At 42.3% G+C, this 13206-nt stretch overlaps 1 protein-coding gene and 1 long non-coding RNA gene across 3 annotated transcripts; one reads left to right on the forward strand and one right to left on the reverse strand.

The window, feature by feature from the left end:
• Positions 1-1174: 1174 nt before the first annotated feature.
• LOC125537131 (uncharacterized) lies at positions 1175-7406 on the forward strand. 2 transcript variants are annotated; one of them, XR_015616150.1, is made up of 4 exons: positions 1175-1689; positions 2369-2493; positions 2625-2745; positions 2870-7406. It is a non-coding gene; the product is annotated as an uncharacterized LOC125537131 (long non-coding RNA). The 2 variants fall into 2 exon arrangements; XR_015616149.1 differs by having other exon boundaries at positions 1183-1689; positions 2625-7406.
• Positions 7407-8726: 1320 nt separating this feature from the next.
• On the reverse strand, positions 8727-12956 carry LOC147984642 (uncharacterized). The gene is made up of 5 exons (XM_087539788.1): positions 12671-12956; positions 12433-12602; positions 11255-11354; positions 10556-10723; positions 8727-10042 (listed from the first exon to the last, which is right to left on the reverse strand). The coding sequence occupies exons 3-5, from the start codon at positions 11310-11312 to the stop codon at positions 9939-9941; spliced, it is 330 nt and encodes a 109-aa protein (XP_087395914.1). The 5' UTR covers positions 11313-11354; positions 12433-12602; positions 12671-12956; the 3' UTR covers positions 8727-9938.
• Between the last annotated feature and the right edge of the window lie 250 nt (positions 12957-13206).

The raw sequence follows: 13206 nt of genomic DNA on the forward strand, positions 1-13206 counted from the left end.
AACCAACTAGCATCAACTACAAGGAGTAATGAACACTACTAGCAACCTACTAGCACCAATCCCGAACTTGAGACAAGAATTGGATACAAGAGATGAACTAGGGTTTTGAGATGAGATGGTGCTGATGAAGATGTTGATGAAGATTGCCCTCTCCCGATGAGAGGAGCGTTGGTGATGACGATGGCGATGATTTCCCCCTCCGGGAGGGAAGTTTCCCCGGCAGAACAGCTCCGCCAGAGCCCTAAATTGGTTCCGCCAAGATTCCGCCTCGTGGCGGCGGAGTTTTGTCCGAGAAAATGGCTTATGATTTTTTTCCCATCGAAAGACTCCATATAGCAGAAAATGGCCACCGGAGGGCCACCAGGGGGCCCACGAGGTAGGGAGCGTGCCCAGGGGGTAGGGCGCGCCCCCACCCTCGTGGGTAGGATGTGGCCCCCCTGGTGAAGTTCTTGCTCTCAGTATTTTTTATATATTTGGAAAACGTCTTCCGTGGAGTTTCAGGACTTTTGGAGCTGTTCAGAATAGGTCTCTAATATTTGCTCCTTTTCCAGCCCAGAATCCCAGCTGCCGGCATTTTCCCTTTTTATGTAAACCTTGTAAAATAAGAGAGAATAGGCATAAGTATTGTGACATAATGTGTAATAACAGCCCATAATGCAATAAATATTGATATAAAAGCATGATGCAAAATGGACGTATCACCACCTCCCGCGCCACGCCGCGCCCCGCGCGCGCCCACGCCCTGCCTCGCCGCGCCCCCGCTCGCTCCCGCCCTCGCCTCTCCCGCGCCTGCCTCGCCGCCGGCCGCGCCTCGCCCGCGCCTGCCTCGGCTCGCCCCGCCCTCGCTCGCGCCTGCCTCACCGCGCCTTGCCCGCCCCGCCGCCGCTGCGCCTGCTCCCGCGCCCCGCCTGCATGTACGCATGAATCCATGGCCGTGGAAAAAGAGAAAAAGGAGGAGTAAGGAAATGGGTGGGCAGATGGGCCCTTTTTTATTTCTATGACAGGCGGACCACACAACACATGCAAGCGGATCGAGGCGGACGAGGAGTGGCCAGAGAGTGTCCGTTTGTGTCCGCTTTTGCCTCAAGACGAGACCAATTTTGATCCAAAAATAAGGTGAAACGGACACGAAACGGACGAAAAAGTAAAATAAGTCTGCCGCTGGGCCGCTCTGTTTGTCCGTTTTACCCTAAACAGATAGGTAGGGTCGCACCGTACAAATTGGGGAACAGATAAAAAAACCTAGAGCCAAGCGGTAAAACAAGACCTTCCTGCTCCTCCTCCCCTCACCCGGCGGCGGCTCCCCACCCCTGCCTGCGCACCGCCTCTTCCTCCTTCTGACAGCGGCAGCGGTGAGCATGAGAGCAGCGGAAGCGGCTGGACACCATAAGCTGGCCGAGGTGGTCTACGTCGAGGAACGGCCGCGCCCGACGCCGTCCTCCAACCCGTACTTCCCAACCCGATGCATGCCCAAGGATTCCGGCGCACCTCGAAGGAAGGACCAAGGCCTGAGACGACTTGTCTTGTCCTCTTCTTCCTCTAACATCTCCCTGCCGGCTGCTGCTTATTAGGGAGGGAGGGAGGGAGGGGAAAAGATAGATGGCGGCGGCGGCTGGACCTGGCTGAGTTGTTTGGGGAGCTGCGCACACGTCGAGCGACGGCGAGCGCATCCGACGCCGACACACCGAGGTGAGATTCACCCGTTCCTTCTCTCCCCATGCGGCCTCCTCCGCTCGGCCCCGATTCATCGGCGCGTTCAGACACCCTTCCCTCTTTTCTTCTACCCAGCTAACAAGGCTTCTCCCCTCTTTTTCCTAAAAGCAAAAAGAACAAGGAAAGGATGACTAGAAATTATTGCAATCGTTGTTCCAAATATGTCACATTACGAGTTGTTGGTTAAAGTATGTGTTGTTGTGACCTTCAGGATATTTTTTATTTTATTACTGCATAACAAGGATATTAAATATTTATTTATGAACCAGAGTCCTCATCTCCCTATCTGTGTCCCTCAATTTTCTATTGGCCAAAACAAAAGACGCAATCTATCGTTGAAAGACCAACTTGTCCGCAAAATACTTTGCAAACTGCGGCACGTTGAGGTACATCCTTGTATTTTCTTGCTGATTTTCCGATGCGAGAAGCGCAGGAGCACTGTCAGTTGCTCACTGATGTACTCCCTCCGTTCCCAAATATAATTCTTTCTAGAGATTTCACCAAGTGACTACATACAGAGCAAAATAAATGAATCTACACTCTAAAATATGTCTACATACATCCGTATATTGTATTCCATTTGAAATGTCTAAAAAGACTTATATTTAGGAACGGAGGAAGTATATAATAATCATCGGTTATCGTTTTTATTCAGCAAGGAGGTCTGTGCGAGTTAGAGGCTATATGAGACAAGGGCTTGCTCCTATTAAATGGAAGGGCCATAATTATTAGTCCAAGTGATATTGAAGTTACATTTGAGAATTTTCCCTACTACCTCAGGTGATGCTTTGACTTAATGTTCCTTTGATTTGCTTGACGTCTTATGCTGTTTTTTAGCTTCTTTGTATGCTTGACTAATGTTCTGTCACGTATTTATACCTTTATATATTTATTGATGTCCATTTATGCAGCGAGAATACGAAGGATGTGCTCCTATCATGTTCATTCTTACATTTGGAAAAGAAGGGATTCATTGAGCAGTTCTCCGAAATTTCTTCAATAAACCAGCGAATTTATCATCTGGTCCATCAGGTAAATTATTTTTTGTCATTGCATATTGTCTCTGTTGAATGAAATTTGTGTCCTTGAGCCATGTCAGCTTATATGCTTTTTGTGAACACCATTACTTATAATTATCCATCTCATTATGTATCAGGTTCTGAGATTTATTAGGAAACATTGATGAAGGCACTTGCCAAACATTTTGGTGCTATACTACTTGTTGATTTGTTGCTGTTGCCGGACGTACTGAGAACTTCATGAATACCTTAAATAGTGATATTTCTGTGTGGATTTTGTTTGAAAAAAAATTGTATATGGCTGTCCATGCACACACGATATTCAATTTTTATATAGTGTAGAAGTGGTGTGGAAGTTAAAGCATCCGTGACTGCATGTGGATATATTTTGTCAACCCATGTAACATTGCCTTTAAACATGATTTAGGATTTTCATTATGTGCAACTCTGCCCAGATTGAGTACTAGGTTGTTTGTTTCGTGCCTAGGTGAGGTCATTATGGCGGTACTGAAAAGTGATGCTCTAATGTTCATCTGTGTTATGGAGTTGGTTCTTTTGAAGTTAAAGTAGTTGTGTGTTCGTATGATGCTCTTCTCAGGTTTTAAGCCTAGGTGAAGGCATAACATGTGGTAATCTATGTTCTTTTCGATCCGCCTGCGTCTGATTTTTTACCTCTTCTAGGTTGTTTTGCGTACTGTGGTTGCCCTCTATTCCACATGGTCTATGAGTTGCAAGGATTTAGGGTCTAGGAACTGACATCTTTTGTTTCTGTTGCTGATTAGAGCTTTGGTTAAGGTGCATTCTTTTTTAGTGTAGCCAGCATTCTGTTGTTGCTCCTGTGATAAATTGTTAGTTAGACTTGTGCTTAACTTGCGATTCTTACAGAGATGTACTTTCAGCGAGAAGAAAAGGCCATATTTTTTGCTAGCAAGGATGTCGATCTTGCAGCTTTCTGCGCATAGTTTCATTCTTATCTTATATACTTTATTTATAGCATATAAATACAGGAATATAGCCGTCCTATGTTAGAGTATGAATTAGAATCCAAAGCAGCAATTGTAAAAATGAACAATAACTTCTATTTCGTCATATATGCAATGTCCCCACTTTTATTGTTTTTCCTTTTTGGTTCTATAGGATTGCAATCTATACTTTCTTTGCCTTACGCTGAATCTGATGTTATTCATGCATCTGATGCCACTCAGATTTTAGGAATTTTAGGATGGATGGCAAGTTTCCCATGTTGGATGTTTCCTTACTTTCTCAAATCTTTGTGATAACATAGGTGATTCTGTTTCAACCTCAGCACTTGCCTTTCTGTGTTTTAGTTTCAAAAATACACTATTTGAGGCTAGATGACCATTAATCACTTCATTTCATGTGGACAGAGGACTAATATTATTGTTCCAAGAAGAGAAGCAACCACATCAGTGTGTAGTAGTCGGTATCAGTGTTTTCTCATTCCGATGATTCTGAAGCGAGATGATTACTTTATTCCCCCATTTCTTTGTCCATAGTCATACCTCAATGAGTTTCTCTATTTCCTATAGCTCTACTACTATTTCCATTGGAACGTGTCTCTCAGTTATCCTTTATATTGTTAGAGTTGTGTCGAATATAGTGTACAATGTAGGTTACAGTTGGACTTGTAGTTGTATCGTGTTTAGATAGGATATGGAGTCGTGTCCTAGTAGGACACTTGTATCCTAGGCCTCTCATATATAGCGGGGATAGACACACGTTGTAACCTATGCCAACATAATAGCACTGGAACGCAGGGGAAGCCGGCGGCATGTGCCGGTGTCCAGGGCGACCGGGTGCGATATTGTAGCGGTGTCATGGGGAGGAGCGCCCATAGTCAGGCTCCGGGGATGTAGCCATATCGGTGAACCTCGTTAACAAATCTCGGTGTCGTGCTCGTGTGATTGTTTGGTCCTCGGATGATCTAGGTATGCCTCGGATTTATTCTAACAAGTGGTATCATGAGCTAGGTTGTGAGGTGACTGTCTGGTTGATCTAGATGAGGTGGAGACCGCGGAAGGATCAGGCGTCGGCGATGCAATCGGAAAATACGTGCGGCAATGCAATTGCATGGAGCAGCGTCGAGTTGGATTCGGAGTCGGCGAGATTGAAAGATGACTTCTGGGGCGTGGAAACACGTGGCGCAGGCTCGAGTGCTTGTGTGGCTTCAACAAGGCTATGGCGCGGAGTTGATTCAAGACAGTGCACATGAGATCTTAGAGTCGACGGGGTGCGGGGTGGCACATACAACCACCATGGAGTCTCGTTGAAGGTGGAGCTGGATTGAGAGGCTACGGCGTAAGTGCACAGGGAGTCGAAGCCTATTCAGCTGGAGAAAAGCGAGTGACACGTAATTCGGACTGGAGCCCAGTGGTTTGATGGAAGCGTGAAACTCGTCAGCGGTCGGTGATGACCGATGGTACTCTGCAGTGGGGGTTGAGTGGTGTGGGTTCGTGACCCTGAGACTCGATCAGGACAGTGGAGGCTCGACGCGGTAATAGCGGCGAGGCGTGCGGCGCGCACGGAACATGGAGACGGGCCAGGGCTCTGGTGGTCATACATATGGTGAGACAACTGCGAATTTGACTCGGGATGACTACAAGCAACGGTGAAATTCCTTCAAGTTTCAGACAAACGGTCAAGAAAGGAGCAGTGATGTTGAGTTCAGGTAACTCTTACGTGTGACACCCAATATGTGAGTTGTTCACTTTCACGCAGGTCCATGATTAGTGTGTGATGGTGTTGGACGGATACTCTGGAAGTTGGGAGCACAGACTAGAGTAAAGAGTAACTTAATTTTGCTCGAGTGTTGACTATGGTCAAGAAAAAAAGGGACTACAAGTTGCAGGTGGAGTCATATGGAGTCTTTGGAGTAACAGCGGTACTCATGGGATAAGCTCAAGTCCAATGTACATGGAAGTTTGACGCATGGACGAATTCAAGGTGGTGGAGAATATTCGCCATTGTGTCGAATATAGTGTACAATGTAGGTTACAGTTGGACTTGTAGTTGTATTGTGTTTAGATAGAATATGGAATCGTGTTCTAGTAGGACACTTGTATCCTAGGCCTCTTATATATAGCGGGGATAGACACTTGTTGTAACCTATGCCAACATAATAGCACCGGAACGCAGGGGAAGCCGGCGGCATGTGCCGATGTCCAGGGCGACCAGGTGCGGTATTGTAGCGGTGTCATGGGAAGGAGCGCCCATAGTCAGGACCCGGGGATGTAGCCATATCGATGAACCTCGTTAACAAATCTCGGTGTCGTGCTCGTGTGATTGTTTGATTCTCGGATGATCTAGGTATGTCTCGGATTTATTCTAACATATATAATATCATGATCAGAGGCAAGAATGAAACATATGCTTGAATTATGGTGTTAGTCTTAAGAAAAATATGTGAATGAAATAAGAACTGTATATAGTTGTTGATACAGTTTCTTGCGATTTAAATGACAGCTGCCTCATGTTTGTATGGAACAAGAGTTGCCTACTTCTCATGAATTAATATATCATCATTTTAGTAGTTCTCTTGAATTAATGGAACAAATAGATTGGAAAGGCATGTATCAATAATGAATGACATTGCTTGGAATTTTTTAGTATATATGTAGAAATATAGCAAATGTATATATAATGTAATCCTAATTTACATAACTTCTCTTCAAGTCCTATCTGGATTTGAAGTTATGAAGAACCCCATGTTTGTTCAGATATGCACACATTTTTGTCACCCAGAGTCTTTGCATTTAGGTTATATTATTGATTCAGGTTTAGTTGTTCAGATCAAAACTATAATATTGCGTGTAGATTGACAAATTATTTGTCACTTTATAGACTCCGTTTTGTTCATCGGAAAGTTTTTTTCCAGTGCCCCAAGAACTTGGCTTTGATTTTCTTCCAAAAATGAATTGAAATTACTACGATTCATGCAAATTACTTGACAAAGTAAAATGTTTTCTGCATAATGGATAGATGTACTATATCTGGATAGTGGATAAATGTACCGATCATAGATTCCTATACAGATCTGAGGAAAGTATTCTCATTTATTTAGCATGCACCTGCAATCAGTCAGATATAGGTTACGTTTTTCTGTTATCCAAAAAAACACATTATATTGCCTTTGTTTTTACATAAAGATGTAGATGTTGAGAAGTAAATTATTTTGAGTCGGTCTATTCTGTAACTTCGGGTTCTTTTGTTTGTGTGGATACATTTGTAAAGAAGTGACATGGCCTAGTAACCCATATTAAAATTTTCCATTGTATAGGGAATAAAGGTGAGAGAGCAAATGAGTTTCTGAAGTCAGATGAGATTATATAGCAGGTTGACTCTTTGTAGTGCTGGTTCAGATGTAGGTCAGGTTACATGTTAGCCAAAAAAACACATTATATTGCCTTTGTTTTTTACATCGAGGTGTAAATGTTGAGAAGTATATTATTCTGATTGATAATAGTTTAAGGAGCATTACAAAGGATCGCTACAAAGAATTTGAAGGATTCAAGGAAATGTTTTCTCAGTCTTATCCATCACATAACTTTGGGTTCTCTCATTTGTGTGGCACATACATTTGTAAAGAAGTGAACTGTATTTGCAACTCTAAATTTTAATCAATGCAAATCGACAACTAAGTTGCCTGTTCTCTCATGTAACTCTGTAAGGCATGTATATTGTGTTATTGCTAAATTGATCTTATATCTGCCTTATCCACGTGTTCACTGTTTAATATGTATTTGATTGTAATGGCCGATAAAGAACTTGGTGGATTTTTAATTTATGTGGGGACAATATACCTTTGTCTTTAAATATGATTTTTTATATGTGGCATGTCATGCACTTATATAGGATAATCAAGTGACTTTTCTATTAACTTATTTGGAATACGACTTTTCCCGATTTTGTGCTTTCTTTGAACCTTTAAATTTCCTGGTTACCACCAATACCAAACTTTGTAATCTTTTAAAAGAGTAACTTCCATAATAAAATATGAAACGTTGATATTTTGTGAAGGCCTCTGCATTTTAGCTATGGCGATGACCTTTGTAGTCATTAGATGACCAGTTGCGCCAAATGGCGCAAAGACCCGTTTAAAACCATGTTTGTATTGAAAATGTTTGCATTTTTTCAATAACCGTATATTTGAGTACATTTGGTAAGAACTTATACCCCTTATATATAAAAGAAATTAAATGCAAATATTTTCTTGAGGTAATAATGCCACAAATTAGATCATCGGTAGGCCAAGATTGTTGAGTCTACAATTAAGAACTCCGAGTAGCTGTAAACTTGCATTGAAGAAAAGTAAACACAAATAAATGTACTTAATACATGAACTTGTGAACATTGTGTACATGAGAAGTTAATATAAATAGTGGTCAATTACATCATATAATTTGGTTCTATACTCTTTTGTGTGTATATATCTTGAATGCCACCCCTTTGTGATCAACTCTTTGTCCTTCGAATCAAATGGCACAGCTACTGCTACTGCCCCTTGTGGAAAAAAAGGATTCTGTAATACTCATAAATGTAAAAGGAAAATATCATGTGATGCATCTCAACCTGCGCAAAACAATGTAAAAACCATACATGCTATCTACATACTCTCATTGTCTAGCAAAGCATAAGTAGCTGAAGGACCATGTACAAAAGAATTGACAATTAGCAAGAAAGAAGCATGCCATCAGCTGTCTAGACAACCATAAAACAATAAGTGGCAAAAGGCTCATCAGAATTAGCATTTGCCATCCAGTTTATGAGCTAAAGTTGAGCATTCACCGGTCGATAAAACATATTAAGCATCAACTATAAAACAAACTTTATTTTCATAATAAGACAACATAGATATGAAATGGTCAAACTCTATTTTGCCATCCAGTTTATGAGCTAAAGTGGAAAGCTATGGTCACAAATGCATAAATAAGCAATATAGAAAATTAGTTAAACAGATTCTGTTTTTTCCCTTGAAATACCTGAAGGAGCCCGCTAATTCCACGCGTGCTTTGAAAAAAAGTACAATGTATTACTTCTTTTAGTCGTGGGCAAACACATTTTGCCTTATAACCTTTGATAATAAGATATACATAGTCTTGAAAAGGATGTGCATTTTTAGAAGCATGTGTATTTTGAAGTAATTTTCTGTGTGAGTAAGAATGCATGGTAAAAATTTATGGCCTTGCATATAAAAAAAGAAACAGAGAAGGAAATGCAATCAAAAAAGGAAAAAAAATACAATGGAGCATAATAGAACCCTTGGAAGCATCTCAAGGGGGAGTAATAGGCCTGAGAAAGCAGTAGAAGACCAGCGTGCAGCGTAGCCTGCTCATAGGCGTGCATAAAACCACATTGCACCGCGTTCCATGAGAAAGCCCTTAGTGGCACCCCCTCTAGGGCGGTGTGAAGACACTATCAAAGCCCGCTATCTTGCTCCTTCCATATGCTCTAGATGACCAGAGAGATAAAAGTGTTCCTAGTTTTCTTTTGCTCACCCTGCATTCTTGACCAAGCATCCTGCCACCAGGCCTGGAGAGCAAGATTAGTAGGAGTGACCTCGTTTTAGAATCATTATAAAAAAACCTAAAGGCCGTAAATAGAAAAGAACACACAAAATTCCTGAGTATTCATCGAGGCATCTATATGTAAATCTGGAAGAGACAAAAATCAAAGACATCACAACATAAAACAGGATAGAGAAATTCATTCAGACCACATGGACACGCTGGCTGCGTGTATGAATCAAATGTATACAGAAATGAGACCGAGAGGCCAACTTGTTGCTATTTCAATGCACACAAAGCCGTATCTTGTATGAATCTACAAAATAGCCACACTTTATGAATAAGACGGAGCACAATTCTAAAACATTATTCGATGGAAGCTTTGATTGCAAAACGAACAAAACGGTTATATCTTAGTGTTGTTTGAGGTTTCATAATTCAAGAAGAAAAACATTGTCTTTAACCAACATACAACAATGTAACCATCTATCAAGGAATGAAAAATATGTAGGGGGGGGGGGGGTTCCTCTTGTAGTGCTCGTTCTAGCCAAAGATGAGCGAACACCTTGCTGTATGAACCGTGGACACACACTGTAGCTGGCCTGGTTGCACTCGTCCAACTTGACAGCATACCTCGAGTGCTCGCTCAGGGTGCCCCTACTGGTCTGGTTCCGGACACAGCTCAGGATGAATATGCCAAGCAGGTAGCACGGCTGCCAAGGCTCATCAGAGCCGGGTCTTGAACACGAAGGGCCGGTTGACCCAGCCCTGCCAGGTCTTGAATGCCTACAGCAACAAAGGTGAATATCAGTTTCATCAACGCATTGCACATGTTTTTGTTTATTTGAACTTGGTTGATGGTCTATCCAAAAATGGAAAGCAAATAGTGAGCCGTATGAAGCATGGGTAAGGAACTTCACAAAAGAAGCTAGCTGACTGCAGAAATCAACCTTTTCTTTTCCGTGCCGATAAAAATATTGTTCTATTCAGATATCTGTAAAGATGATCGTGTTAAGGGGAATATTGTCATCATTGGACTTCCTAACGTTAGCATAAAAAAATATGCAACTAACAAAACTCATGCGGTGTACACAGAACGGCAATGCTGGTACAACTTGTTCATCTACTCTAGTAAATATCATTGTAAGAACCAGTTTCCAAGTATTACTAATTTAACAATTGGTGGTCAGGTAGCCACAAAAGCGCAGAACATAACATAACTGAAGAGTAAAAAGTAGCAGACAATGTGGGTCGTAGCAAGAAAAATATCACATGGGTCGCAGAGGAGGATGGGGTTACCAGAGTTGGAGGTCGGAGACACCGCCATTGCGAGGTAGAGGAGGCTGGTGGCAAGGTGGAGGCAGGGTACCATACTGCTACACCGCCGCTGCTGATGTGTCGTCGCCGCCACTGTAGCAATTCCCATTCTGAGAAATTCACACCGGCAGGCCTTTGCTGTTGCTCTGCCTATTCACTACAGAGGATTATATGCTTATCTTCTGTACAAATAAGTATCTAACATTGGAATTGCATGCTAAGCCAGAGAAAGACATTGAGACGTGCGAATTCATCATCGAAATCATTGAAACCAAAAATGAACATGGTAACAAAGAGCCGTCAATGCCTCCTTTAACTTCAGATTTTGCTCACCACTTGTACCATGGCGGAACATAACAGAATAAATAGGACAATTGTTTGTACAACCGTACTTCTAGTTCTTTTGTTTAGGTATTGTTCCAGCTCAAGCAGATTGGGATACAACTATTCTAGCCTTTTGTACATAGCACTTGAGAACCAGTCTGTGTGATGTCTAGAGCCAATTATCATAGGTTCGGTAAAAAAAAGGAATTTAACTACCTTCTCAACTCTTAAGAAAGGCCCCATAAGCAATAGCATAATCAACAATCATCAATTGGATTTCTGTTGTTAGATGCACCTGCATGACCACAAATGCAACACATGACTAATTTAAAGTTCAGGCCAAACCATTGAGCATACCTATGGTCATAGTGAGAATTGAGATCTTGAGGTACATCATGTGCGCGTACACCGGCATGCGCACACTGGCCAGTGCATATCCTATGGCAAACCCACCACCCTACAAAGTTAACATGGTGAGTTGCTCCACATTCATTCTTCATTCAGTCTGAAAGTTTTTAAAACCTATTCATGTGGTGCGTATACTGATTTGTGCTGAGAGTACTTGTTGATACATCAAATTGGCAGGAATCAAAATATGAAAATACTTAAAAAAAGAGACATCCATTTATGCAGATCATTTATATATGAAATTTAATTATGAAATGATCGTAAGATTACCTCGGGTGAAGAATAACTTATTATGCACCCTGGATGATGAATAGTAACACTATATATATATATATATATATATATATATATATATATATATATATGAACAAAATAGCTTCTTTCTCTAGAAGAGATGAAGTTGATCTTTGGTCTAAAACCGAAAAAGTTCACCTTGGTTATATTCTAGAATAACACATGATTATATAATGCCTTGAGTTGTACCATTGCAAATATGGGATATCTATCACAGAAGGGAATGCAACAGGTAACTACAGGCTAATCAGAACATTATGTCACAGCGAAAAGACATGCATATTATTGGGGTTCTGTTTCGTTTGGCAATCTCATAAAATAATTTGGTAAGATTTACCCATAAACATTAACTGGGCAGCGAAAACAAAAGTAAGAAATGCTCCTTCCGTGCCAGATTAGCTTATTGTCATAGTGTTACTCAATAGACATGAAATACAAAAAGTGCGCAGTACGACTGAATTTATTCCTAAAAGTATCTTGCCATGAACAGCTGAGTATTGCCTAAAAATGAATGAATCAATCCGAGTGACAATATGATTAATACCAGAAGCATTCTATGAAATGACCAAACAACATCTATTAATAATTAATCTGAAATCATCATGAGAAGACTCTATAGTAGAAATTACTATTTTGAAGGTTATTATTGTGCAACCCAAAATATCTGCAATGAAATGGGGGAAGCAACTTTTTACTGAAAAAATGAGCCTATCTGAACAAATCTGAGCATCACAAAATTATTATAAGCAGATTTATAGCATCATTTCCATATACGACATATCCACAATTAGATTGGTTGCATATCCCGTCGAAATTTATCCACACACACGTACATTGACACCGCCATGGGAGGGCTCCTCCGCCTAGCGCCGCGTGCTGGCCCGCCTGCGCGTCGGGGAATCGTCGGATCCGCCCGGATCCAGGCGCAACGAGGGTCACCGGAGGAGCGGCGAGGCGAGCTCGGGACGGGCCTCCATGGCGGCCTCCTGGCGGCGGGGTTCGTCTGCGGGGGAGAGAGATGGTGAGGGAGTAGGGGAGGAGAGGAGAGAGGGCGGTGGCGCAGGGGCTCACCATAGCCGCGGGTGTCCACGGCGGCCATCGCCGCCGTTGCCTCCCTTTGCCCTCGAGTGGAGCGCCGCCGCCTGCGCGCACCGGCTGGCCTGCACCTGATCCAGAGGGGAGGAGGGTGCGTGGTGGAGCAGTAGAGGGTGGGTGGTGGCAGCTAGGGTTGAGAGGGAGGAGACGGGAGAGAGGAGAGGGGAGGAGGCAATGGCGGAGGCGAGAGGAGGGGAATGAGTCCCGAGCGCCCCATCTCCGCGCTGCTACAGTAATTCACGCGCAAAAAGCAAAAAGGAGACGTGGCCACGGCCGCTAGTTGGGCGCAGGGGCTCATCCTTTATATGTTCAATATGCATAGGTAGTTGAAAATCGTTGGTTTTCTTTCTAATCTTCTCTGCTACTTGGGAAGTATTCTTCTTTGGTTTTCCCTGAGTCTACCTTGGTATTGTTTCTAATTTTACCAACAATGGGAAACATTTTCAAATCACATTAGGTTTAATTATTCAAAAGGCTCTCAGTATTGCCAAGTTGTCACACATTTATTTAGC

The sequence above is a fragment of the Triticum urartu genome, chromosome 2A (assembly GCF_056163025.1).
Source record: "Triticum urartu cultivar PI428250 chromosome 2A, HENAU_Tu73, whole genome shotgun sequence".
NCBI classification, from domain to species: Eukaryota; Viridiplantae; Streptophyta; class Magnoliopsida; order Poales; family Poaceae; genus Triticum; species Triticum urartu.

Bases quoted from the DNA above. Each gene is read 5' to 3' on its own strand.
- LOC147984642 (XM_087539788.1), bottom strand. From the start codon at position 11,312: ATGCCGGTGTACGCGCACATGATGTACCTCAAGATCTCAATTCTCACT. The intron at 10,724-11,254 runs GTATGCTCAATG...TGTAGTGAATAG, and splicing joins AATTCTCACTATGACCATAG to GCAGAGCAACAGCAAAGGCC. The intron at 10,043-10,555 runs GTAACCCCATCC...TTGTTGCTGTAG, and splicing joins GTCTCCGACCTCCAACTCTG to GCATTCAAGACCTGGCAGGG.